Below are 26,298 nucleotides of genomic sequence, written 5' to 3'. Positions count from 1 at the left end.
CCCCGGTGTACACCCCACAACTATCGTGACGAACTAGTGCTCGGGATCTTCAGCTCCCTGTGCAATGAGCCACCCAGCCACTGAGAATCGAGGATCAAATCCTGATCGTCCTTCTCGTCCTCCGGGTCTATCATGTGTTGACCCATGTGTTTGCACTATTTGGGATCAAACACCATGATGAGCATCTTCTTTTTCTTAATCTAATTGCTCTCCCATGTAGTCCCCATGACGAAACGAATCCGACCATCGACCTACCGACTGTTGCCAAAATTGAGGCTTCTACAGACACCTCCGTATACGAATCAATGCCACCAAGGAAGTTCGAGTGAAAGAACGCTCCGCAGTCAAGCTTGGATATTCAATCCCGCCATTAGAAGCCGACAGTATGGGATGTTGCAAAAGCAAAGTGCCCGTGCCTAATGTTTACGCCAATTTTGTCGACCCGCAGACCCAGAAACGATACATCGTGATGGATTTTATTCCAGACACCGACATGCAAAGACTGCTACCATCGCTCACTCCAACCGAGAAGAACACGGCGAGTGAGCGCATCAAAGAGGTGATCAATGAACTCCGAGCTATACCGCCGCCTGACTACCTGGGAAACTTGAACGGAACGTTTTACATCGACGGTGTTCTTTCAACGCCAGATAAGAACCGGGTCATTTCTGGACCACTCAGGGACCAAGAGGAGATGGATCATAGTGTTCTGGAGAGGTTGAGCCAAGCTCAGTTACCACATTTTATTCGCTTATTGAAAGCAAAGGTCAAGTATACCCCCAAGAACCATCGAGCGCATTTTACCCATGAGGACCTACTACCAAAGAATATAATCGTGGGGCGAATAGCGCGTTGTGAGAAGGAAGCTGACTTCAAAGTTAGTCTCATTGACTGGAATATGTCAGGCTGGTATCCCAAGTTTTGGGAATTTGCAATTCGACGTTGTGTTGTCAACTGAAACCGGATTGACTCAAGCTCGTTCCAGACATGTTTGATCAGTACTCGTCCGAATATCGAACTATGCAGGTTGTAGGTTGTCCTCTCGTTGGTCTTTTGCCGGGGGGGGGGTATGAATCTGGAGATATCACAGCTCAATCTGTGCCCTTTGATGAGTTTATGTGTATTTGTATTCTCTTTTACGACAAAGTTCTTGTTCTACGAAAGATGTCATGGGTGATGGGCGCATAGCAGGGGGCGTTAGGGCAGACGGGGAATCCGAGAAAGCTCATCTGGGCAGGTAAATGGACGCAATAGTGAGAAGAAGACAAAGCGGGATGCAGCGAGAGGAAAATAATAGAAAATTGAACGAGAAATGGACTTCAACCAGGGAAGCGGTGGGAAAGGATTTCCCCAAGCACTCAATTTACAAACGAAGTTCTCAAAGTTCTTAAACATCGAGCAACATTCTCTTCTGGTCTATAGGCCAAGACGTCATATGCAATTGAAACAAATGAAAATCATGCGCATCACTGTATCGCAGAGGCCATGGATAATCCAGGCAAGTCGTAATCCGTAGCTCACAGGAAATCCCCAAGTCTAATATACAACAGTAAAGATCTATTCCGAAATCGCTCCGTTGTCCAAGTCGAGCTTCTCTTGCTGCGCCATCGCTTGCGCGGAGACAATCTCAGCAAGGCGTTTCAACCGTGGTGTTTGGAGCCAGGATGGGGTATAGGTCTCCAGAGCAGTGATGACACGCGGCTCGGCGATCTCGTACGGCCCACTGTCCTCCATATCTACTGGAGCCAAAAGGAGCACATCGCTCTTCTCTGTGACGCGAGAGGCGACGGCCTTCATGATCTCGCCGTTGATAGGCTGTTCGTAATCTGCGACCAGGTACTGGTTCAGCAGTTTCTGGATTTGATTCGGAGATAGCCTGCACAATGTTAGTGAGATGGACACGTGTGACTGCCAAAGAAGACAGTATACTTACATCCAGCAAATATCCTGAATGATCTCGATATCGTTCAAAGTTGCCTTCTTCAGCTGCAGAAGCTTGGTTGCTTGCTGTATAGGAGTTAGCAGGATGATCACGAATGAATATTAGACAAGACAGCTTACCATCAGATGCTCCAGCTGCAGCGTTCCCTCGGGCATATCGTGACTCTTGCACCATTCTTCAATTCGAGTGATGTTGTAGTTGATCTGCAGACCACGCTTCCAAGACAGGAAGTTGCGTCGCATGAGGAGATCGTTGAAAGCGGTGACACCAACAAGACGCAAGAGCTCGGTGACGGTCTGCGTGACGATGGTATCTTCGAGGTAGAAGGCCTTCATTGCCTTGTAAACACCGTTCAAAAGACTGAGGAGGTTGTCCATGCTGTAAGCTGGGTTATTATTGTTGGGCAGAAGCTTGCCGAGGAAACGATTCGTTTCACTGGTGACAAAGCCTGGAAGCGACTGAGACTCAATGATGGCGGGAACAATCATCTTGTACAGCTTCTTCTTCAAGACCTTCATCCAAGTGTGGTAGATATTGAATTCCAAGCTCTCAAGGTCGTGCTTGACAATCTCCAGCAAGCGATCATACTCGTAATTCTCGGTCTTCTGTGCTTCATACCAATCCTCGGCCAGGAAGACAAAGGATAGCATCTCGTGCACGTTAGACAACCAGAAAGCACCGGGGTTGATCGCGTCATCTCCATCATGCTGCATGACTTCTTGCTGGATGGACTGCATCACATTGGCCAAGAATCGCTCCGACTCCTTAACAAATCCATTGTTCCACATCTCTGATGTAACAAGGTTGATGAGGTATGCCGGGAACAGGACTTCCTTTTCAGTGGGAGGTGGTGCCGAACTTGGGAGCGGGATCTTCAGGTTGCGAATAAGACCCATGGCAACTTCCTCGTTCAGGTCCTCTTCTTCAGAAAGCAAGTTCTCGAGTTCGACCTCTACCGACTCTAGACCAGGAGAGATGGCCGCATTCTGACGGGCCATCATAGATCCAGGGGTGACCGCCATTGAAACAGGGCGAGGGTTGTATGCACCGCTGAAGCGATCCGTGTCAATCTTCTCAGCACCTGCACTGCGTCTCTTGGGCTTAGGCTTCTTCGAAGAGACTAGGTTGATCAATCCCGGGGTAGAGACCTGTGCTGCTCCACCGTTGGGCAGTCCATCGCCGTTCACACCGTGCAAAGGCACAGATCTCTTGGAAACCTCAAGCTGTTCCTCAAGATCGGCAATCCGCTGACGAAGGGCAGTCTTATCTTTCTCATGATCGGTATCCAAGAGCCTCAGGCGCTCCAGCTCCTCATTAGCAGTTTGGAGAGCCTCACGGGAAATTCTCTCCTCCTCTTGGAGGCGCTTGATGTTAGCCTGAGCTTCAGTGTGGCTGTGTTGAAGCTTGCTCATCTCCTCCTCAATTGCCTCTAACCGAGCAGCGGTGATACCAGCCTGGTTTGCTTCAGCCTGGAGCTCCTTCGTGCGAGTTTCCAGGGCATTGTGTCGGGTTCTCCACGACTTCAATTGGGAATCGTAGTTGTCCAGCTGCGAGACCAAGGTCTTGTTCTCAAGCTTGAGACTTTGCAAGTACTGAGTCAACTCAACGACCTTATTCTCCAGCTTGTAAGAAATTTGCTTGAGATCGCGGGCATCCTCACGGAGTCTCTTGTACGAGTTTCGTGCCTGTTTACCTCTCCAGAGGTTTTGGACAGTGATAACCTGGCGGCGGTACTGTCTCCAGGAGCGCAATTGACGCCACGTGCGGAAAGCGCGTTGGATGACCTTGGCTGCATTTCCATTGATAGAGTCCATAATGTTGCGTCGACACAGGAATCCCTTGGCGATAGACTCAAACAGAATAAAGTTCTTGCGGATTTCAGTGTACTGCTTCCTCTCCTTCTGTCCACGCCAGACCCGCTGGATCGTAGTAGCAGCCTTGGTTCGGCGAATTTCATGAGTCTGTTGCCGTGCTAGGAAACCGCGGATAAAGGCCTGAGTGGTGAGAATGGCATCACGAGCATCAAGGTAGCGGCGGCGATAGTACTTGGCACGCAGGTTCTTCTGGATCATGATGGCGCATTCATTCAATCTGGAAGTTCGGAGGTTCTCCAGGAATGCAAGCATACCAGCCCGGAAGAAGATCTTGGTAAGACCAAGCTGGTATTTGTCCTGCTTTTCATCTCCCAGGGCCTTTCGAAGGATGGCATGGCACATGTCTCGAATCTCCGAGGTCCATTGAGAGGAATGGCACAACATGTAGTAGCGGATGGCGAATTCCTCGTAAGTCCATCTGGTAGGGTAACCGGCGGTACTAATTCGGACAGTTTCGAGAACACCACAAGCTCTCAGCTGGCTGAGAACCATGGGACCCTCAAACTTCCAAGCGTCCTTCGCCTCATTGGGCTTGATACAACGGATGTAATGAACCTCGGTACTGTTAATGGTGTGCATCAATTCAATCAGTGAAGACTTGAAAATTCCGCCAAGCGTGGGCTTTCGGTTGACTGCAACACCAATTCGACGCCCTGGAGCCGCTGCGACTGGCTTGGACGACATAGAAGCAGAATCCTTCTCACGAACCGCCGCGGCAGTCTCTAGAATCTCCTTGATGAAAGGATTGGATGAATTGCGCAAGACTTCCAGATGCTCATCCGGCACAGTGTCCCGATTCTTTTCAATAAACCCATCAGATTCGTAGGTGACATCAACAGCGTAGTGACAGACGGTGAATGCAGATTTACCGAAGCGAGGCTTCTTGTAGAACTTCTGCTTGTCGGCCGCAAAGTGATGGTGAAGCTTAGTGACAAACTGCTCGTCTGAACCCATAGGAAGTCGAGACTCTTCATCCAGAAGAGCCAAGACACCGAGCTTCGCTTCGATGAGATCAATACAAGGCTGATTATCCGAAAAGTCGATGAAAGTCCAGTCAATCTCTTCGCGAACATATTCTTCCTGCTCAAGCTTGAACACGTGCTGATTGAATTCCTGCTGGAGCTTCTCGTTGGCATAGTTGATACAGAATTGTTCGAAGGAGTTCTTGGCGAAATGCTCGAAGCCGTAAATATCCAGGACACCAATGAAGCACTTGAATTTCTCCAGAACTTCATCAGTAGCAAGACGTCGGTTGATCTTGTCAACCAACCAATCGAACAGACTTGAATAAATGAACTTGGAGACGGAGTCTCGGACAACCAACGCCTGTTGCTGCGTTAGATTAGAGGTAATCTTCTCGCCGCGCGTAATCAGCTGCTTCTTCACAATCCACTTCGCAAATTCTGTCGCATCGATTCCAAGCATCTCACACGCACGGACAAGTGCAGGCTCGGTCGACGAGACTGACGAATCTGTGCGAGTGGCGGTAATCTTGACATTACCGAGATGCAACAGAGCAGCAAGAACCCGGAAGATGCCGGTTTGGTCTTCCTTGGGCACACCGATGACAGCCAGCGACTTCCTGGTCGCTTCAAATTCGGCTTTATCATCGACACCGTCGATGATTGGAGTGCCGCCCTGGTTCAGATACTCAAATTCTTCAACAGACAAGAGACCCAGCTCTTGTTTCTCCGCCTCGGAAGCACCAGCCACCAGCTGGTAGAAGATATGGTAATTGCGCTCTTTGAGGGGTTGGAAGACCAGTCTCGACCGCTCAAGGAGATACGTCCGAATCTTAGCTCCGATAATGTTTGTCCGATCATCGAACATGATCTCGATGTATTTACCGAAACGGGAAGAATTGTCGTTACGGGTGGTTTTGGCGTTACCGAACGCTTCCATGACCGGGTTGGTAGCTAAGATTTGCTCCTCAGTTTCACTGATGGCATCCGCACGGCTGGTGGTGTATTTTCCAGGCTGATCCGAGGACTCGCGGGTCGCAAAGTAACGCATGATATATTTGGCGCTCACGGTCTTACCGGCTCCAGATTCACCGGAGACCACGATCGTTTGGTTCTTTCCATCACGAAGCATATCACTATTGAAAGTGTAAGCGAAACCGACCCCAAAGATGTGGGCGAAGAAATGACGATTCTTACGCGAAAGCTTCCTCGGCAATTGCGAACAGGTGAGGCGCCTGGGAAGCGCGGTGTTTCCCAGCATAAACCTGCACCATCTGCGGCACATAGAGCGAATCGACTCGGGCGAATGGGTTGGTCGCAATCAAAACGATACCACTGTAGGTATATATCTCCTTCTGGGCATAACGGAGTTTTATAGCCTGGAGGACTTTAGGGTTGTTAGCGGGGAGGTAGCATTTTAAAACAGCTAGGAGCAAAACAAACCAGCGGGCTCGTTCAGGTGAGACAAGTTCGTCAAGTCTTCGCTTGCCTCAAGCATAGTAGGGTTCATGAGCGGGGGTAATTTGGGATTGTTATCGACCTGCAGCTCAGACTGCGTGGTCTCCACGGTTTTTGTCTGCCCGATTCAAACAGTGTCAGTCGACCAAATCTCGCGAATGCTCAATGAAAAACATTGCGCATCATCCGTCGCCCCGCGTCCATGACACATACCTCCCCATTTTCCAACTCAAAAATCAGCTGCACTTTCTCTCCATCCACCAGCTTCTCCTTCACCTCGGATGCCAACCATCCTTCTGTCGGGTCGGGCTGCCAGGCCCGTGTGCCGATCTCGTAGATGTGCGCCATGGAAAACGCAGGTCGTTAATCGTGTTGAATGCAATGAAAGATATTTGCAGAAGCTCCGGATGATGGGTGTTTTCGGAGGTAGGGCATCGAAGGAAAAAAGTGTATCAGGTGGTCCAAAGACAAGGGGGACTCTCAACCCCTCATCTCATATTCCGAAAGAATAAGATAAAAAGATTGAAGATAAGAGATAGATGGAGGTGGAAAGAAAACCCTTGAATGAGACTAACAACTGGCCATTTAGCGAGAGCCCCTGAAGGAGCTTAGGGATTATACTGGGGGGCGCCACACCCCCACAGCCTGTCACCGCCATCCTACCTTGGTCTGCATTGTACATGTACCCAGGTACCTTATACTGACGGTTTACTGGTTTAGTATGCATCGACTGACGTTTTTCTACAGATGGATGCATTTCTTTGACGTCCCAGGATTGGTCCAGCCTGAGACTTGGTTGATGGCATACATACTGTGTAGGTTTTGTCTCTGAGAGTGCTTCCTGATTCGCCTGGATCTTGTATAAATATACCCAGTGATGCCCAAATCAAAGAAAAATTACACGTAGGAACACGTCTACAGAGGACCTCCAATTTTCGCCAATCTACCACGTCTAGTGGCTTTTGGGCATCTAAGTTCCCGAGAGCATTTGGGCGTCAGGGCTGCACAGGGATTATGTCAAGTATTGATTGAGTATTAGAAGATAGAGAGGTCACGCAAGGGCACACAAAGGCAGAAAGCAGAGCAAAATATCAGAGAGTACGAATAATCTCATGTCGGGCATTCACCACCGGCAACTTTTTTCCATTTAGTTTTGCTTGCACTCGGCGGCCTCCTTCTTGGGCTTGGAGGCACCATCCTAAAGAGGAGTTAGTATTCAGGCGTTGATTTGGCGTTGGGGGGAACGAAGTGCATACCTCTTCGTCTGAATCCTCATCCACATCGCGGTCAGACCCGAGGTCCTCATCGTCCTCATCCTCATCGTCCTCGTCTTCATCATCCTCGTCATCGAACTCATCACCCATATCCTCACCAAACTCCTCAAACTGGAGAGCTTCACCGGTGAACCAGTCGATGGCACGGGGAATGAGCTTCTCCTTGATATCCTCACCGAGCTGGTAGTCAAGCTCCAAACGCTCCTCAATATCACTGGCAACTGAATCATCATCCTCGACAGGGGGCTGTGGGGGCGAGAAGAAGTTGAAGAAGGACTCGGTAGGCACACTGATCTTAACAACGCGGGTCTGCTTGGTATCTAGAAGGGATGAATTGTCAATTTCCATAAGATAACCCGACATTCGAGTGCACTTACTCTTGTTACGCTGCTTCTTGCTCTCCAGACGGAGGGTCAGGTCCTTATCCTCCTTCCAGTCAATCTGAGATCCATCGGCGTGGTCATAAATGAAATCGCCACCGTATCCACTCTCATCCTTGTAGAAGTATGACTTAGTGATAGTTTTGTTGGTGAAGAAATCGTTCTCGGAGAACTCGAAAATAAGGCGGAATCCGGGTCGGTCAAGGTACTCCATGCGAATGTCGGTGAGGTGCTTGAGGGCATCCTCATCGCGCTCAGTAATCATCTCAGCGAGGGAAATCTGGTTCTTCATGGCAGAGAGCCAGAACTCGGGAATGCCGTTCATGGGCGCACCCTCCTCCTTCTTAGGCTCCTCCTTGGTCTCCTCATCCTCATCCTCTTCCTCATCCTCCTTTCCGGCGGCAATCTCGGCCTCAGTAGGCTCAACACCACCGTTGACGATTGTGGAACGACGCTCGTACAGCGGAGTGAACTTGCCAAAGTACTTCTTCTCGAGTTCAAGGACCTCTTCCTGGAACTGAGCCTCGAGTTTAGAGTGCTCCTTTTGGATACCCTTGAGACCAGCAACGCGGCGGCGGACGGAGGGGGGAAGAGATTCGATGTAGCCCGATGAGCGACCGACGAGTTGGCCGAGCTTACCCTGGATCATAGAGACCAGAGCAGGGTTGCGGGCGAAGAGTGAGGCAGCGGCGGCTTTGTCAAGGGATTCTAAAAATCACGAAAATTCGGTCAAAGGAAAGGCCAACCACGGCAGAAAAGAACCGACTTACCCTCCTCGATGCTGGAGACACCAGGCTGCTGGGCGTGAGACGAGATAGGAGCATTGTTGGCCGGCGTGTTTTGCGGGGTTCTTGCAGAAGTCAGTACAATTTTTTTTTGCTTTTGATAAGGGAAAAAATAAAACAGGGGGAATCCTTACGGTGCGACCGGGAAGTCGGGCTTCTTGTTTCTAATGGGCTCAGACATGATGAATGGTAGGGGAAAGGGGGAGAGGTGAGAGAGGCAAGAAGGAAGGAAGAATTTGATACGGCGTTTTGGGGGAGAGAGTCTGGAAGATGGTGGGATCCTTAGCGCCCTGTGGCCGAGGGGCTTGGCGGGACGCGACGGTTCTGGTTGAGAAAGGCTGCAAAGACTGCAAATTCTCCCAACAATACTGTTTGCCCCCTCTTTATGTCTTTGATCCCGACATTCTTTTTTTTTCCTTTTTATCTTCCATATCGACTACCTACATTACGGGAGGAATGGGAGTTCAATCAACGGTAAAACAAGTGTTGTTTTTCAAAAACCTCTAAAACCCCTATTTTACTCCAAGGCAATGGTTTTTATAAAACAACCTCTGTAATTTGACTACATTTTATACAATCAACCTTTATTTTAAAACCAACTAGAACCATTAATGAAGGTTGATGTTTAATCTTTTGGTTACAACAACTGTTCCTCAATTTTAACCGTTTTTCCCTTTTAATAGAATATCTGCTATTATCAAAAAACAAGCGTTATATATCGGTTATATTATTGCATCGTTAATAATTTAACATCTATTTAGGTAGGCTAGTGTATTTATAGGGGTCCGGATCTGCGCACCATCGATTTTCCCATTTGCACCATTTTATGTCAGCATTTTCGGAGGATATTACAGATAGACCCTCATGATACGGGATGTATACCTAACAGAAGTATATATACTGCTCAATCAGGGATTTCCGCACAGATTGTTAAAACAGCGGATTTTGTCAACTTACTTAGATAATTTTATTTTATATATTTCAATTTTGCTATACACTGTTTTACACTTCAGGTGGTAGATAAAACATAAGGTTGATATTGTAACTCGACTGGTTTATTGAATAAGATTGTCCCGCACCAGTGCAGCCTACTGCACAATATGATATCGATGTCGTCCGGTTCACGAAGTTAGCTGGGGAGGTAAGATCTCATGGCAAAGGAGTGAGTCCAACAGGATTGAGACCCATTTTCGTTATGATCTCTCGGAGGGAAGCAATGTAAAATTCAAGCCGATCACTGCCCTGGGAGCTTGAGGCAATTGCGCCGTTAAGAAGGTCGTCTTTGGTGAGATAAATGGGCCGTTCAAACGGCCCATGAACCGGGAAAATTCGGTTGCTCCAGATTATATATGCACTGCCTGTGAAATTTCGTCCCCAGAGTTCGATTGTTCCAGCAACACCTTGTCTGCGCTGGAAAAATTTCACAAGAAGAACCTTACACACACTCGCCCCCACTCCTTCCAACCAAAGTTTCGCATCTTCAACGAGACATGAATATGTCTGATTGAAGCCAACCTCAATAACGATCCTTGGTTCATGTAAACTGGGACTCTCGAGACAAGAGATGAAGGTATCGGGCTCTTTTTGATCACCGGTGTATGGAGGGTTGATGGCAGTAACTCGCGGGCTTGATGTTACCATAACGTTGAGATGTTCAGCAGGAGTAAGTTGACCGTTGATGTGCCAACGGGTCAGCTGTTGGCCAAACCACGCATGCGGGGCTTCGTGAGTATAATTTGGCATTTTCAGTGTGAGAGCTTTCCTTTGGGAGAACCATCCTTTCCGAACACGGGGGTACTTTGCGTCGAGAAGTTTTAAAAGATCAATTGCAATACCATGATCCACTGAGGTAAGGACAACAAACGAGTAGACAGACAGACTGATTGAAGAATCCACTGCCGTGGATTATCGCCAATGCCTCCTCGGCAGAGTTAATTTTGTCAAGGGAGATTTCTTTATCAAGGGCGTATTCTTCACTGTCGCATAACTGTTGGGAAATACCGCTATTGGCTGGCGTGGAATCGAGTGGTGAAGACATGATGGGCAAAAGAAAAGGAGGGGGATGCTTTGTTGAACATGAAAAGTGCAAGTATAGAAGTCGCGAAGTCAGGTGCAAATGTGCCGATGGAGAAGTCAAGGGGGCTGCTTGGTGCGGGGATGGGGACTACGACCGGAAGCAGAAGAACGGGGAACCCGATTATCCGCCTCGCCGCAGCCGCCAAACGAGCGGGCCGGGAGCGAATCAAGGAGCGGTGGATTAAGCAATGGGACCGGGACAGGACCGGGTTCCAGCTGAGTTATACCCAGGCTTAGTTCTACTCAGTGAGCAAAAAGCGACAAGGACTGAGCCCTAAGACGAAAGGGGAAAGCTAAGAAGTGGCAGAGGAAATCTACTACATAGGTAGATCTTTGCAGATATCGCCTGTATACCTACGATTCTCCCCTTCGAACCGTTGATTTTTCTGTCCCCAGTGGCGCCCTGGACCACAAACTCTGCCTTTTTATCCTTCTCCAATGACAATGTAGCGGAGAGATGTGCTGTATGACCGTCCTTTCTGACCTGTCTTCTGGTTACTCTATGTTTCAATTGCTGGATAATTACAAGGTCCTCGAAGTTGGTGATGGATACGGAGTACTGCGTACGAAGTACTTACACGGTAAGTACCAGGTATATAGGTACGGAGTACAGAGTACTCCGTACCCCGGGTTACATGTATATTTAGAAACAGGTGTTCCGGTATTTGGTCTCTGAGTTTGGCCTGAGGCTGCACGACGTGAGATGACTTTCAGCCTTTCAGTGCCTTGTCTGCAGGCTTCCAAATTGCGAGGTACCTATTTCGTACATACGCTCAGGTGCAGTGACTGGTAAGGATTGAGCCAAACCTTACCAACCCAACGCCATGTAGATCCTCCCGTACAATCTCAGATAGAAACCCCGTAGGTAATTTAGTGGCCAATGAAAGCGGTTGACGTCCCAAAATAAGATGCCAAGACTCTTCAGGCCTTCTAGAAGAACCATTGTCGAGTTCCCTTAATATAATTACGATACCACATGCCATTTGGGTAGACCATTCGGTGCACTTGCGAGTCTCTAGGGGTTTTCTGTCTGACGTCGATCGTTATGTAATCCCCAAGACAGTCACATGAAGATAAGTTGCTCTCCGCTGTGGGACACGCGATAAGCTCCAGATCGCACACCCTGCTTTCGTGCTCCGCGGTCCATGCCTTGTATTCGTCCCGTGTCGGTGAATCACGACTTTACCTAAACCGCCATCACACGACCGTCTGAGGTTTGCGCGGAATCGAGTGAACAGAGCAGACCCCTCTCTCTCTGAAATATGGGAAACCGTGCGCAGTCTCCCTCGGGGACCGGTCCCGTGGATCTTTCCATGCCTCGGACTGGGCTGCGACGCGACTCCATGCGGAGCAGGTTGCTATTCGCCCCCTCTTTGTGCTACCTTCCATGAACTCCTACTAATAGTGCCCTAGCATGAGCGTCGTGTCGGATGTGGAGATGGCTCGTAATGAGGTATGTCGAATCTCTGTCCTCACGCGCAACCTATAGCGCAGGGGCTGACTCGCACCAGGTCTTCGATGGACCAATCTCAGAAAGCGTTCCTTCGAGCGTTGTCTCATTTGCACACCGCCGCAATCGAACAGGCTCTACGGTGAGCTTCACATACTTCCAGGATGAGGAAGATTTCGCGGAATGGTCGAACGAAGACGCAGTGGAGGACCAAAGTGATATCGACGAAGAATCTCTACATGGGATTGGGGATGTAGACATTGAGTCAGCCAGAGGATCTTTTGTGTCCAAGCGACTGTCTACCTCTCGCGACTCGGTTGAGCATCCACTTCTTTCTCGCTACATGTCAGCTAGCTCGTACGGCCGAGACCGACGATCTGGCAGTCGATTGAATCAAAAGGTCTATATTGCATCGGAGGATTTAACAGCTGTATTTGCTGGCTTCTCCACAAGCACTGGAGGATATGCTCTCTATCTCGCTCTTTGCATATTGACCGGTGGATTTGCCTACCTTCTCTTCCGATGGCTACCACGATGGCGGGTAAAATTGATTGGAAAGGCAACTCCGATTGGAAAGTGCCAGTGGATTGCCATCGAGGTGAGACTATGAGCTTTCTGTCCCATATTCCTATATTAGCATCATCTAACCCACAACAGGATCAATGGCATCAATTCACCATTCACGAGGTTGGCACTCAACCCTATGGACGTCCGCTTTCCACGGTCTTCGCCGATTCTTTGAATCACACGTATGATGAAGATAATGACCCAACTATTGCTTCTCTCCACTTTATTGACTACAGATACCTGAGATTCTTCTATCATCCAGTCGAGGATAAATTCTCCCTGATAAATGGCTGGAAAGATCCCTCGTGGACTAGTGCTAAAGCCATGCGGAGTGGGTTGGATGCTGATGAACGAGACAGCAGAGAACAGTTATTTGGAAGTAACGCCATTGAAATTGGCCAAAAGACAATTCCTCAACTTCTCGTTGACGAGGTCAGCTTCATTCCCTGGTACTTTATGGCTAAAGCTGACAATTTACAGGCTTTTCATCCGTTCTACATCTTCCAAGTCGCAAGTCTCATTTTGTGGTCCATTGATGAATACTATTACTACGCCGTCTGTATCTTTCTTATATCGTTTTTCAGCATAGCAACGACTGTGCTAGAGACAAAATCAGTGCGTCATATCCCAGCTTTGGCCAATGTTCCGGGACTAACACTGCCACAGACAATGACGAGGCTTAGGGAAATATCCCTTTTCGAATGTGATGTCCGGGTGCTAAGAAATGGATTCTGTGAGTTATTTCAGCATCTCACATTGTCGGTTGATGTAAACTGATTATATCTATAGGGCGATCTGTATCCTCCCAAGAACTGGTTCCTGGTGATGTGTTTGAATTTTCCGACCCATCGCTCAACCAGGTCCCGTGTGATTGTATATTGCTATCAGGAGACTGTATAGTGAATGAGAGCATGCTCACAGGTTCGTATATGCCCAAATGCTCACGCCCAAATCTAATTTAAATAGGCGAATCTGTTCCTGTGTCCAAAACACCGCTCACCGATGATGCGCTCGGATATCTCGATCTCAGTACCCCCTCTATGCACCCCGATATTGCCAAACATTTCTTATTTAGCGGGACGAAAGTAATTCGAGCTAGAAGACCCCAAAATGTTGATGATGACGAAGCCGTAGCTTTGGCCATCGTCGTCAGAACTGGATTCTTGACAACTAAGGGCGCACTTGTCCGCTCAATGCTTTTCCCAAAGCCTTCTGGATTCAAATTCTACCGGGACTCTTTCCGTTACATTGCAGTGATGGGAATGGTCGCTCTTGTTGGATTTATTGCTTCATTCGTCAACTTCGTTCGACTGGGCGTAAGTCAATGCCCAGGCAAATGATTCATTTCGGTTGCTAACAGACGGAACAGCTCGCCTGGCATCTGATCATAGTGCGGGCTCTCGACCTGATTACAATTGTTGTACCCCCAGCTCTCCCGGCGACGCTTACGATTGGAACCAATTTTGCACTTTCGCGACTGAAGAAGCAGAACATATTTTGTATCAGCCCACAGAAGTGAGTAACTGCTCCTTAACAATGTTTTTATCGTCACTGACACATAGGATCAGAGTCAACGTGGGAGGAAAGCTGGACATTGTATGTTTTGACAAAACCGGAACTCTCACAGAGGACGGGCTGGACGTGCTTGGAGTGCGTATAGTAACCCGTGGTCAAAGGTGTGTTTGTCTGGAAATAATATCCCAGGTTGTTATTGACTATGAACTCGCAGGTTTTCGGAGTTGCTCTCTGACACATCTGACGGGTTCCTTCTCCCATCCTCAAGCGCAAACTCCGCATATGATGTTGAAAAGCAACGGAAGATTGTGTACGCCATGGCTACATGTCACTCTCTTAGAGTAGTAGACGATGAGCTGTTGGGAGATCCTCTCGATGTGAAGATGTTTCAATTTACCAATTGGGTATTTGAGGAGGGTGGTCACCATGTTTCCGACCAGTCAAACCCCAAATTCGACAACCTAGCGCCGTCAGTGGCAAAACCGCCTCAAGCCCAGGCCGGTGACCAACAGGATGTAAATGTGAGTTGATCTTGTTCGAATCACAGGTTCCTTTTTAACAATCTCCAGAGTCCCTTGGAGCTTGGAGTGCTGCGGAGTTTTGAATTTGTTTCTCAACTTCGTCGTGCAAGTGTCGTCGTCCGGAAATATGGTGACAACGGAGCGCATTTCTTTGTCAAAGGTGCTCCAGAGAGCATCAAGGACATATGTACTCCTGGAACACGTGAGTGCTCTTTCCCTCTTTTTGAACCTGCATTGCTGATCCTATTCTGGCAGTCCCTTCGGATTATGAAGAACTCTTGAACTACTACACCCACAAAGGCTATCGTGTTATTGCCTGCGCTACTAAGTACGAAAGAAAGTTGAGCTGGATGAAAGTCCAAAAGATGACACGAACCGAGGCCGAATCTGACCTTGAGTTCCTGGGCTTCATCATATTCGAGAACAAATTGAAACCCAGTACTTCCGGCGTCATTTCGGAGCTGAACGAGGCAGGAATTCGCAATGTCATGTGTACTGGTGACAATATCTTGACTGCTATCAGCGTTGCTCGTGAATGCAACATGCTTGGACGCGATGAACCATGTTTCATTCCACATTTCGTTGAAGGTTAGTCTACCGCATAAGTCGAAGAATGAAGGTTAACAATCAATAGCACCTGGACTTTCATCCAAAACTTCCCTCAAATGGGAATGCGTGGACAATCCCGATCTTCAGTTGAATCCAAGAACACTTCTGGTAAAAGCTCTTTTACCTCAATGTGATTACTAGCAGCTTACAAGATTCCAGCCTATAAATACTGCGGAGATCGACATGTCGATACCAGGAAATACTTTTGTGGAGCGTGAATACACCGTCGCTGTGACCGGTGATGCGTTCCGATGGTTGATTGATTTCGGGAATGAGGATGTACTCAATAAGGTAAGTGCCTCTTGTACCGATCATACCCACCATGCGCCACGTTTTGACCGAATTTGGTCCATATAGGTACTTGTATGCGGGAAGGTGTTTGCCAGAATGTCCCCAGATGAGAAACACGAACTGGTTGAGAAACTTCAGTCTCTCGACTACTGCTGTGGCTTTTGTGGCGACGGTGCCAACGACTGTGGTGCGCTGAAGGCTGCAGATGTTGGAATCTCTTTGTCGGATGCTGAAGCGTCTGTTGCCGCGCCCTTTACTAGTCGCCTCTTCGAAATCTCCTGTGTTCCGACGGTGATTCGGGAGGGACGGGCTGCTTTGGTGACAAGCTTCTCCTGTTTCAAGTTTATGAGTCTTTATTCCGCCATTCAGTTCTCTACAGTCAGCTTCTTATACACCTCGGGATCGAATCTCGGTGATTTCCAGGTGAGTGTGTCACATTACGAAATGATTTGATGGATGGCTAACGGCTTCAAGTTCCTCTTTATTGACCTTGTACTCATCATGCCTATTGCAATCTTCAGTGAGTGGCCCGATACTGCTAACTTTAGTGTGCACATGTAGCTAACGAGCTATCCTAGTGGGTTGGGCTGATCCTGCTCCTACGCTGTCTCGGAAACGGCCAACCGCTGATCTTGTCTCGCGGAAGGTTTTGACACCTTTGCTCGGGCAGATTTTGCTAGCTGTGTTGTCGCAACTTGCGGTCTTCGAGACAGTTCAATTGCAGCCATGGTTAGTTCCCATCCCACCGCAGCTACCAAATTTATTCTAACAAACGATGCAGGTTTTTGCCACCGCAATTGGACTTGGAGAAGAGCAATATTGTCAACTCCGAGAACACAGCACTGTTCTTATTCTCATGTTTCCAGTACATTTTCATTAGTGTTGTGCTCAGCGCAGGCCCGCCATTCCGGAAACCGATGACTATGAATGGTAAGATCGCTTCCCTGCCCTCTTGCTTCAGTAGATACTTATCGCCTTTTTAGCGCCATACTTATGTACGATTGTCGTCAATATCCTGATCTCGGGTTACATGCTCTTCAGACCATCCGACTGGGTGGCAGATGTGATGCAACTGACATTCATGTCTGATGGTTTCCGAGGCTGGCTACTCGCGCTGGCAATTGGAATCTTCGGTCTGTCCTGGGTATCGGAAAAGAACGTATTCCCGCGGTTGGCACAGATGCTTGGACATGCCCGTGCCCGCTTGCAGCCCAACTACCGCAAGAAACGCCGGATGTACAAAGTGTTGTTGGAGGAATTGCGTTTGTGATTACGCCCTGAAAGCACTTCCATGTATGCTTTACTTTACCAGCTACACATAGAGCTGTAGACTGTCATAGTGTTGCAATCATATTTGCAACACTATGACCCAATGTTCCATCTAGGAGGCTCTGCCTCGACCGTTCAGGTCCCATGTTTACAATCTCAATAAATTGAAAAAGAAAGGGTATGATACAATTCGGCAGGTAAAATGGCTGTCTTGGACTTGGCCCTGGTGGCTTTTAAGATGCACTCGGCAACATCCGGGCCCCTCGTTCTCCCTCTTCACTTCAAGTACAAAGTGCCTAATACGCAATGCGACCCAGCCATCACTATGGCTCTGAGCAGCAGAGCGGCCGCGCAGGAAAAATGAAATTGACGGTTATAGTCCGATCAGTGGTCCCAAGGGTGCTTCCAGCCCAACAGAGCGGCACCATCCTTCTTGGCCCGGTACATAAGCTATCGACAAGAGTCAAGTCAGTGCTGGATCTCTCAACGGATCAAAAGAAGAGATCCTTACGAAGAACCACATGCTAGCGCCCAATGCAGTGGCAGTGAAGCGGTAGAGCGGTCGGACCGGGTGGATGTGGATAGGGTGGGAAGATTTGCCCGCCATGGCTGTAGAGGTTGGGATGCAGTTAGCTTCGAATAGGTTGCATCAGCAGGGAAAGGAGTGAGTAACACATACTGTATGCTGAAAATGACTGTAGTTACTTCACAGAACGCCAATCTCGAATCGGAACTGAAGACGGAGGGTTCTTGCGGTTCGGCGGAGACGAGGTCGGAGACGGCACGTGACCTGTGACGGCACTCGAATTCCACCGCAGAGAGCGCCGCATTGTTTGATTGTTCGGCACAATCAGCAGAACACTCATTTGATCGAGTATCAGAGCGTTGCCTAACTCCTATCTCGTGTGTGTATTGATTGGGCTGGTTCCTATATAGGCTTATATTGCGCCTGGTCAGTCGCCGAACTCGATACCTAACGCGCGACCTTGAACGATGCGATATCGTCACATATACTTTGTATTCCAATGATATGGACTCGGATCTTACTACTTTCACGCGCCCAGCTCTTTCCAAGAACAGAGCTAATTTATCTTAACACTTTTCTCCACTGTCCCCGAAAAAAAGGCTCGAACCAACGTATACCAAACGCTCCGACGAGAATCACTCGACCATTCCGACATTTTTCCCTCATCGGCGCCGTTGATCAACTCTCATCCACAGCGAGGACGATCTTCTACCTCGCCAGCGCGAGCGGCATACTCCTGGCCAACGTGAGCGGTCACCGTGAGAGCTAGCACAAACAGCGCGCCAGCATGGATGTCATATCTCTGGAAAAGAATAGAGATGGACAGCCTAGGTTCCCCGGCTGTTCAAACATCCGTGACTATGAATTTGTCGATAAGCTTGGAGAAGGAACATTCGGGTCCGTTGGCACGGCTATCGTTGAAAGAAACCTACTGACTGATGGTTAGTGAGGTCTACAAAGCAAGGTCTAAGAAAGATACCAAAATTGTGGCCCTGAAAAAGATCTTGATGCATCATGAGAAAGAAGGCGTAAGTCCGCTGGTTCTGTTTGTTTGTTGCAGGCTGACTCGACCCTAGTTCCCCATTACCGCCATTCGGGAGATCAAACTCATGAAGGCCCTTTCACATCCAAATATCCTACAACTCAAGGAGATGGCAATCGAGCGAGGCAAAGGTTAGCTCGACCTCCTTTGCTTCCCATTGAAGTACTAACACCGAGATAAGGCGAAGGACGGAAAAAGCCGAGCATGTACATGGTCTTTCCATACATGGAACATGACCTGTCAGGACTCCTAGAAAATCCGGCCGTTCAATTCAGTGAGCCACAGATTAAATGTTACCTCATGCAGCTCCTTGAAGGGCTTAAGTTTATGCATGCAGTACGAGTACCCTGATATGCCAATCCCTATAATATTTGTCTGACAACTCCGCAGAACCGCATCCTACATCGTGATATGAAAGGTGAGGGTTTGGTCTTGATTTGTCTTGGAATCTGAGCTGACGCCACTCAATAGCGGCGAACCTACTAATCAGCAATGGAGGAATCCTTCAAATCGCTGATTTCGGTCTTGCTCGGCCTTACGATGATGCTCCTCCACAACCAGGACAAGGAGGAGGGGAATCTCACAGAGAATACACTGCACTTGTTGTCACAAGATGGTACCGCCCTCCAGAGTTGTTGCTTCAGTTACGAAAATACACTACGGCCATTGACCTGTGGGGAGTTGGGTAAGTTTTCCATTGGTGTCGAAAATCATTGATTCTCTTCTAATGTCTTCCAGTTGTGTGTTTGGAGAGATGTTCAAGGGGAAGCCTATCCTCACCGGAAACAGCGATCTCAACCAAGCAGAACTAATCTTCAATCTTGTGGGCACCCCAACTGAGCAGAATATGCCTGGGTGGAGCGAGCTCCCGGGCTGCGAAGGTGTGAAAAACTTCGGAGTCAAGCGCGGGAATCTCGCACAAATCTTCAAAGAGTATGCTGTTCCCCCATTAAGAAGACCTCAACCCCCTGCTAACAACGCAATAGTCTTAACCCCGTGGCTGTTTCCCTACTAAGCGAGTTTCTCCGACTCGACTGGAGAAAGCGCATCAACGCCATAGATGCATTGAAACACCCATACTTCACTACTCCCCCACTCCCAGCACAACCCGGCGACATTCCCAAGTTCGCCGATTCCCACGAATTCGATCGGAAGAAGTTCCGCAGTCAGCGGCCACCTGTGGCCCCGATCCCTCCAGTTGCTTCCGACACCCAAAGCAATCCTGGTCGGCAAAGCTCTAGTTCTCGCGGATCGGACTCCCGGCACGGCCGCATCCCCAGCGTCGCCCGTGGAGGCAGACCAAATTTACCACCATCCCATGGACACCATGGACACCACAACAATCCCCAACGTCGCGCTCCTTTCCCGCCTACACAACGAGATACCGGACTACCTCCACGTCCTCCCGCGCCTAACAACCCGCCATGGGATGGAGCGCAGTCCAACAGACCTGACGGAAGAGACGATCGCCGAAATCAGTTTGGCCAAGGCCGCCCAGCGGGCAGATCAGCCGGAAACCTGGACTCGTATGTTCCGAACTACAGCGGCAATGACCGCAGCAACGACCGCAGTGATCGTCCACGCGACTCTGATTCGAATCCGGATTGGCGCGGAACGGGGACAAATCGTCGTGACTACCGCCGAGAACCTCCACGGAGAAGAAGCCGCAGTCCCGGGTTCAGAGACGGCAGTCGAGGCTAAGGCTGAGATATCTAGTAAAAATCTTAATGCATTCAACCTAGCCAGTCAATTATTGTGTATGACCAATGGAAATGAAAAATAAAAATGTCAAGATTGATGTCATAGCTTTTCTCTAGTAAATGGAGCATGTGATATTCACAGAATGTACGCCCAAACGGCTTTTTGCGTCAGTCGTATCCAACTCGGTATCTTCGTGAGTTGGCAATTGCAATCTTATAATCCCCCGGGACCTCGTTGAGACTGTCCCATTGCAATTGAGATCGAGTCCTATGTAGGATTCATCTGTCTTAAGTTGATTAAAGCATTATAGCCTGGAGGCTAGCTTGTTGTTTTGAGTTGTTTAGTACAGGATGCGGGTCATGATGCGAGCTAGAGTATTGTTAGGTCAATGTATATGCAAAGGAGAGGGAGAAGTGATCTTACAAGGAAGGTTCTCGAGTCTCGTATACAAATCCTTGATGGTTTCGGTGTCGACGTTGCTGATATCGGCCATCAGGTAAGCAACCTAGACAACCTTGGTTAGTTTCTGGTGTCTTCTTTCTTTTTGCGTAAAAACCACGGAGAAACCTACATCGCCTCTGCTATCGGTCATCTGCTTGTCGACGTTGTGGTCACCAATAACCTCGTTGACTGTGCATTATTAGTACAGATATCGCCTTCTTCAGAGGGGCTATACTTTACCTTTTCTCAACACTCCGGGAATGTTCTTGTGAATGTAGATAACCTAGGTAGAAATCAGTATCGATGCCAAGTCGTATGATTGTACAACGTAAGAGCTTACACGAGCGTGGTTGGGCTCATCCATGGTCAAAGAACGCAGGACAACCTCAGGTAGGTTGACAGCACCAAGGGTGGAACCCTCGTTGGCATATCGGACCAAAGCCTGGGCAACCTCAACACCAATGGCCTTCTGAGCCTCATCAGTGCTTCCTCCAATGTGGGGGGTCAGGATGAGGTTCTTGAGCGAGCGCAGGTCGGCACCCCAAGTGTTCAAGTCATTGTTGAAGTAGTCACCGTTTCCGGCGGGCTCGTTGGGGTACACATCCAGAGCAGCACCAGCAACCTTACCGCTGCGCATAGCGTCGATGAGTGCAGGGATATCCACAACGGTTCCTCGGCTAGCGTTGATCAGGTAGCTTCCCTTCTTCATCTGTTCAAACTGCTTTTGTCCAATCATTCCCTTGGTCTCGGGAATCTCGGGCACATGGCAGGTAATGTAATCGGCGGTGTTCAGAAGCTCATCCAAAGTCTTCACCTGGCGAGCAGTACCAAGTGACATGATATTGAGCACATCGAAGTAGATAACTGACATGCCCATGGCCTCGGCCAATACCGACAGCTGAGCACCAATGTGGCCGTATCCAATGATACCTGAAAGGTCAGCATAAGATACTAGAACCGAGAGAACCGATACGATATCACCTACCAAGTGTCTTTCCTCGGATCTCCCAGCATCCGTTGCTCACTTTGTTCCAAGTTCCATTGTGCATCTCACTGGAGCGGTCGCCCAATTGGCGGGCAAGCATAATAATCTCACCAATGACCAACTCGGCGACACTGCGGGAGTTGCTGAAGGGGGAGTTGAAGACCGCAATACCGTGATCAGCGGCATATTGCAGGTCAACCTGGTTGGTACCGATACAGAAGCAACCAATGACGATGAGGTTCTTGGCCTCCTTCAAGACGCGTGCGGTGAGCTTTGTCTTCGAGCGAATACCGATGACGTGTACATCCCTGCGATGTGATCCATGAGCTTCGTGAGTCATTTGGGAGGTAGTGAGGTTAGGACCCACCGGATCTTCTCAATGAGCTGATCTTCTGAGAGGGAAGACTTCAGGAATTCCACCTGGTAACCTTGTTGGGAGAGGATGTCACGGCCGGTCTGGTTCACATTTTCCAAAAGGAGGACCTTGATGTCCTCAGTGGCGAATGGCTTCAGGTGCTTAGCATTGAGCACTGGAACTGTACGAGCCGCCGCGGAGGTGTGGCTGGAGAGGGAATTGAAAGAGGCATTGGGGGAGGTAGCGAGGATGGAGGCTTCGTCCTGACGAGGACGGATATCTCTTGCGGTTGCCATGATGATTGTAGAGAGGATTGGAAGGAGAAGATTGTTCAAGGAGGATGTGAATCAGATGCAGGTGGTCCACATGGATGACTCTTAATGGAAATTAAGTAAGCCCCCGGTCTCCGGAATCGGACTCGCAAGTTGGGGTTGCTCTGTTTCAAGAGTCCCTTCACCATTCGCAATGATTGCAATTCCAATTGTGTAATTATGTCTCATTTAGTCTCATTATATGGTCCTATCTCTAGATTGGGATATACTCCATGTTTTTAGGACTACGGACAACACAGTGAATGTGCTAAATCCCCAATGGAGGGGCATCGCGGGGCCAAAAAAAAAAAAAAGAAAAAGAAAAAAGAAAAAAAAAAAATCCAAAAGCAGCATTCTGACCAATCACGTCATATGCAGATCACATGTTTATCGCAGCTTATCTGCTTTAGGCAATATCAGTTGCTTTGTGAATTGCTACTTTAATGCTGTCTACACAATATGCAGATCGAGATAGTGATACATGTACCGAATCAATGTAATTTGTATCTCAAGCTATATTGGATATCTCCTTAGACCTTAAGTCCCTCCATCTTCTTGGCGGCATCATCGGTGCCCTTGTTAGCCTTGCCCTTGGCCTTGGTGGATGTGCTATCCTTGGGAAGCTCCTTGGTGTAAGGCAGGAACTCAGGGTTGCCGGGGATGTACTTGCGCAGAACCTCTGGAACCTCGATACCCTAATTAATGGTCAGTCACTGTCCAGAGAAAAGCTTTCAATGAGGGTCACACTTACATCTTCCTTCTGGTAGTTCTCCAGAATACAGCAGAGGGTACGCTCAGTTGCACAGAGGGTGGAGTTCAGCGCGTGGACATAGGTCTTCTTGATATCGGTGGCCTTCTTCACGCCGTAACGGATCTCCAAGGCACGGGATTGGTAGTCAGTGCAGTTGGAGCAAGAGACGAGCTCCTTGTACTCCTGCTGGAAGGGGAACCAGGCCTCGAGATCGTACTTCTTGGAAGCTGCGTTGTTCAAGGCGCCGGAGACAATGGCGACAATGTTGTAGGGGAGTTTTAGGGACTGGTAGAATTCTTCCGATGTGCTGATCATGTCCTCAAACGCTTGCCATGAGTCCTCTGGCTTGGTGAGAACGAACTGCTCGATCTACATGGGGTTAGAACAGATAATCAGAGGCGCTTTGAACTGTAGCTAACCTTTTCGAACTGGTGAACACGGAAAATACCCCAGGCATCCTTTCCGTGAGATCCAGCCTCCTTGCGGTAACATGTGCTGTAACCGGCATACCTATCATGATGATTAGCAAAGCGGGGTCACACTAGACGAGGGAAAAAAATGTCTTACTTGATGGGAAGATCCTTGTCCTGGAGCCACTCGCTGTCGTGCAGGGCGGACAGAGGCTGTTCGGAGGTAGCAATAAGGTACTTATCGGTTGACTTGTCCTCGCTCTCGGTAACCTTATACAACTCCTCGTCGAATTGCTCCAATTGAGCGGTCTTCGCCATGAGATCCTTGAGCATGAATTGAGGGGGTTGGTTAGGTGTGTAGCCCTTGTTGAACAGGAACTCCAGACCATAGTTGATCAGAGCCAGGTTGAGGAAGAGACCGTAACCAGTCAAGCAGTATCCACGGTGGCCAACAACCTTGACACCACGCTCTGGGTCGTATCCATCGAGACGAGTCAACACCTCGTGGTGGGAAAGGCAGTGAGGCTTCTGCATCTCAGCGTTCTCGGGGGTCCAGGTCTTGATGAGCTGGTTGTCTGCCTATTGCCAGAAATGCACTTGTTAACCTCACAGCGCATTCAATCACCAGACGAGTAAGAATATCCCTACCTCATCATTGCTCACGGGCACTGATTCGTGAACGTAGTTTCCAATTGTGCGAATCTTGCGATCGCGCTGAAGTTCCTTGTCGATAGCGGCTTCCTCCAGCTCCTTCTTCTTTTTCTCCAAGTCGGCTTTTTGTGCGAGCAACTCGGTTGCGTCTTCCTTGTTCTGCGGTCGAGTAAGCATTTTCTCATTCCCTAAACCGGCCGAGAAATGCCTACTCTCTTCTTCATTCCAATTGCCTTCTGGACTCCATTGATCTGAGTGTTCATTTGCGAGACATCATATCGGGCTATAGCAGTTAGTAAGAGTTCGCCGGCTTTGAAACCAGAAAAAACATACCGCGGCGTGCCTCCTCATAGAGCGCAATCACTTCATCAACAGCCTCCTCCGGAGCAAAGCGCTTCTGCTGGCTTTCCTTGATCTTTTTGATATCACCGCCGCGCTCGGCGACAAAGTCAGCAATGTCCAGCATATTGACGATTGGAGTTCAAAGGTTCCAGGAAATCCAAGTGGTAGAGGGGTGACTCAATTTGTGGAGGGGTAAAAACGAGGAAAATCAAAGTGCGTGGAGACACGCATTAGGCCGGCGGAGGGGCGCCTTACTTAATCGATGTAGCGCGCCCGGGGTCCGCTTAAGCCTCGAGGAGCCTTTACTTCCAAATCGGCTAGTTATAGCCACGCATGCTATAGATCAATGCAAGTTGATACTCCGTAATCCCAAAAGAAACCCCGTTTAAATTGCGATTCATTACTCTATGCATGGTACCGATCCATGTTCCCTGATTCGACCCTAAAACTCATTATTCATGCAAAAACCCCAATGTTCCACCGGAAAAAAGAAGGAAAAAAACAGAGACGAAAGAGAGCCAAAAAGACCAGGGCCTCGAGACGAAGCCATCAAATCGGTGTAATCAGATTGTCAATGATGGCCTTGGGATTCCTAGATCAGATGAACAAGTCAGCAAACAAGGCCTGGAAGATACCCATGGCTCTGGATTTTGGGTGGACATCAAAAGAGCAATGCGGATAGTGTTATCAACTCTGTCTAACGATGTGTTTCTTTTTGCAGAGATCCAGAGACCCAGAGAGATCCACTGATGGCTTCGCTTACCATCCCCGGGCGTAAAACACACGCATCCCCGTACATATCACATCAAAGTGCACTTGTTGTTCCCAGTTGGTTGTGAGGGATTCTGAGACTTCTCAACCTCTCCTATCATGAGATCAAATGCTTTCGAGACATTGAAATCAAGGAACGCGCTAGCTTCTGTGAAAGCACAGCCAAGCTCCTCCGCCAATTGCCGACCATCTTCGAGGGTGACTTGGCGGTGATCCGGCTTGAGATCACTCTTGTTTCCTACAATAACAAGGGGTACATCGTCCGCTCCCTAGAAGATAGAGTAAGTGTTGGTTCTTGGACTACAGCAATAGGAAATGGGCGGACTGACGAGATGGTTCAGAATCTTATCGCGAATCACCCGCACCATTTCAAATGACTGGCGCGATGTGACTGAGTAGACAATGATATATCCATGGATACCAATGAAATGCTTAGAGTTCAAGATACTGTATTCGTCCTGGATCATGGTCTTAGTAACCGAACGGCATCTTGTAAGGAATTACTTACCTGTCCCGCAGTGTCGACGATCTCAGTGGCATAGTCTTGGCCATTGTGCTTGATAATCCGGCTGAATGTGTTCTCAATTGTAGGGTAATAGCTTTCCACAAAGTGGTGCTCGACAAAGCGGACCGTGAGAGATGATTTGCCTATGAGAAAAGAATATCAGCTCTTGACAATTATAACAACTTGAATGGTGAGCGGGGGACTCGTACCCACGGAACGACTGCCAACAATTGCGATCTTGCGCTGTTTAGGTGCGGCAGGCATCTTGCGCGTGGAGTGTAGTAAGACTCAGGTTAACCACCAATATGAATGAGAGATAGTGAGGTTACAGTCAGGTGGGCGGATTAGATTGATGAAAATGATCAAGAGGATATTCAGAGACTAAAAATGGCACCTGTCCAGAAATGAGGTCGTCGGGGGGTGGCGAATCCCCCTCGAAGCATGCGGAGCTCCAACTCCTTGCGACCTGCAAACAGTGCAAACGGCCGTTTCTCCAAATCCCGACTGCAACTACAACTCCACGATGCAAGGACA

At 48.8% G+C, this 26,298-nt stretch overlaps 11 protein-coding genes across 11 annotated transcripts; 4 read left to right on the top strand and 7 right to left on the bottom strand.

The window, feature by feature from the left end:
• Positions 1-385: 385 nt before the first annotated feature.
• Positions 386-958, top strand: N7457_002433 (uncharacterized protein; the record flags this gene model as incomplete). The annotated part of the gene is made up of 1 exon (XM_057173479.1): positions 386-958. One exon carries the CDS (start codon positions 386-388, stop codon positions 956-958), a length of 573 nt encoding a protein of 190 aa, XP_057033630.1.
• Positions 959-1,557: 599 nt separating this feature from the next.
• On the bottom strand, positions 1,558-6,584 carry N7457_002432 (type V myosin; the record flags this gene model as incomplete). The annotated part of the gene is made up of 6 exons (XM_057173478.1): positions 1,558-1,876; positions 1,934-2,007; positions 2,062-5,914; positions 5,976-6,165; positions 6,222-6,354; positions 6,450-6,584. 6 exons carry the CDS (start codon positions 6,582-6,584, stop codon positions 1,558-1,560), a joined length of 4,704 nt encoding a protein of 1,567 aa, XP_057033629.1.
• Positions 6,585-7,383: 799 nt separating this feature from the next.
• nap1 (histone chaperone NAP1) lies at positions 7,384-8,856 on the bottom strand (the record flags this gene model as incomplete). The annotated part of the gene is made up of 5 exons (XM_057173477.1): positions 7,384-7,434; positions 7,493-7,830; positions 7,888-8,598; positions 8,661-8,740; positions 8,810-8,856. 5 exons carry the CDS (start codon positions 8,854-8,856, stop codon positions 7,384-7,386), a joined length of 1,227 nt encoding a protein of 408 aa, XP_057033628.1.
• A 968-nt stretch (positions 8,857-9,824) lies between these two features.
• N7457_002430 (uncharacterized protein) lies at positions 9,825-10,713 on the bottom strand (the record flags this gene model as incomplete). Its single annotated transcript, XM_057173476.1, has 2 exons — positions 9,825-10,472; positions 10,540-10,713. The coding sequence occupies 2 exons, from the start codon at positions 10,711-10,713 to the stop codon at positions 9,825-9,827; spliced, it is 822 nt and encodes a 273-aa protein (XP_057033627.1).
• A 38-nt stretch (positions 10,714-10,751) lies between these two features.
• On the top strand, positions 10,752-10,988 carry N7457_002429 (uncharacterized protein; the record flags this gene model as incomplete). Its single annotated transcript, XM_057173475.1, has 1 exon — positions 10,752-10,988. The coding sequence occupies one exon, from the start codon at positions 10,752-10,754 to the stop codon at positions 10,986-10,988; it is 237 nt and encodes a 78-aa protein (XP_057033626.1).
• A 1,025-nt stretch (positions 10,989-12,013) lies between these two features.
• Positions 12,014-16,974, top strand: N7457_002428 (uncharacterized protein; the record flags this gene model as incomplete). The annotated part of the gene is made up of 20 exons (XM_057173474.1): positions 12,014-12,105; positions 12,165-12,204; positions 12,263-12,799; positions 12,859-13,200; positions 13,249-13,383; positions 13,435-13,501; positions 13,558-13,689; positions 13,735-14,084; positions 14,138-14,283; positions 14,337-14,444; positions 14,498-14,804; positions 14,853-15,006; positions 15,060-15,392; positions 15,439-15,521; positions 15,573-15,704; positions 15,771-16,127; positions 16,179-16,224; positions 16,283-16,433; positions 16,486-16,634; positions 16,688-16,974. The coding sequence occupies 20 exons, from the start codon at positions 12,014-12,016 to the stop codon at positions 16,972-16,974; spliced, it is 3,948 nt and encodes a 1,315-aa protein (XP_057033625.1).
• Positions 16,975-17,296: 322 nt separating this feature from the next.
• N7457_002427 (uncharacterized protein) lies at positions 17,297-17,867 on the bottom strand (the record flags this gene model as incomplete). Its single annotated transcript, XM_057173473.1, has 2 exons — positions 17,297-17,423; positions 17,485-17,867. Coding segments are annotated over 2 exons (510 nt in total), but the record flags the coding sequence as incomplete, so codon positions are not given.
• A 419-nt stretch (positions 17,868-18,286) lies between these two features.
• N7457_002426 (CDC2/CDK family serine/threonine-protein kinase) lies at positions 18,287-20,324 on the top strand (the record flags this gene model as incomplete). Its single annotated transcript, XM_057173472.1, is given in 9 exon segments — positions 18,287-18,396; positions 18,446-18,527; positions 18,576-18,672; positions 18,723-18,877; positions 18,932-18,959; positions 19,013-19,226; positions 19,280-19,474; positions 19,528-19,720; positions 19,740-20,324. The coding sequence occupies 9 exon segments, from the start codon at positions 18,287-18,289 to the stop codon at positions 20,322-20,324; spliced, it is 1,659 nt and encodes a 552-aa protein (XP_057033623.1).
• Positions 20,325-20,582: 258 nt separating this feature from the next.
• N7457_002425 (D-3-phosphoglycerate dehydrogenase) lies at positions 20,583-22,319 on the bottom strand (the record flags this gene model as incomplete). Its single annotated transcript, XM_057173471.1, has 7 exons — positions 20,583-20,611; positions 20,666-20,747; positions 20,814-20,872; positions 20,924-20,966; positions 21,024-21,613; positions 21,669-21,976; positions 22,036-22,319. 7 exons carry the CDS (start codon positions 22,317-22,319, stop codon positions 20,583-20,585), a joined length of 1,395 nt encoding a protein of 464 aa, XP_057033622.1.
• Positions 22,320-22,864: 545 nt separating this feature from the next.
• N7457_002424 (serine--tRNA ligase SES1) lies at positions 22,865-24,612 on the bottom strand (the record flags this gene model as incomplete). The annotated part of the gene is made up of 7 exons (XM_057173470.1): positions 22,865-23,029; positions 23,086-23,454; positions 23,505-23,595; positions 23,653-24,074; positions 24,144-24,305; positions 24,359-24,429; positions 24,480-24,612. 7 exons carry the CDS (start codon positions 24,610-24,612, stop codon positions 22,865-22,867), a joined length of 1,413 nt encoding a protein of 470 aa, XP_057033621.1.
• Positions 24,613-25,288: 676 nt separating this feature from the next.
• Positions 25,289-26,028, bottom strand: rhbA (Rheb family small GTPase rhbA; the record flags this gene model as incomplete). The annotated part of the gene is made up of 4 exons (XM_057173469.1): positions 25,289-25,528; positions 25,589-25,717; positions 25,768-25,907; positions 25,974-26,028. The coding sequence occupies 4 exons, from the start codon at positions 26,026-26,028 to the stop codon at positions 25,289-25,291; spliced, it is 564 nt and encodes a 187-aa protein (XP_057033620.1).
• Positions 26,029-26,298: the final 270 nt, after the last annotated feature.

The sequence above is a fragment of the Penicillium paradoxum genome, assembly GCF_028828445.1.
Source record: "Penicillium paradoxum strain IBT 22861 chromosome Unknown utg000003l_segment0_segment0, whole genome shotgun sequence".
NCBI classification, from domain to species: Eukaryota; Fungi; Ascomycota; class Eurotiomycetes; order Eurotiales; family Aspergillaceae; genus Penicillium; species Penicillium paradoxum.
Note: the sequence above shows the minus strand (reverse complement) of the source record. Positions and strands in the feature narration are given on the sequence as shown.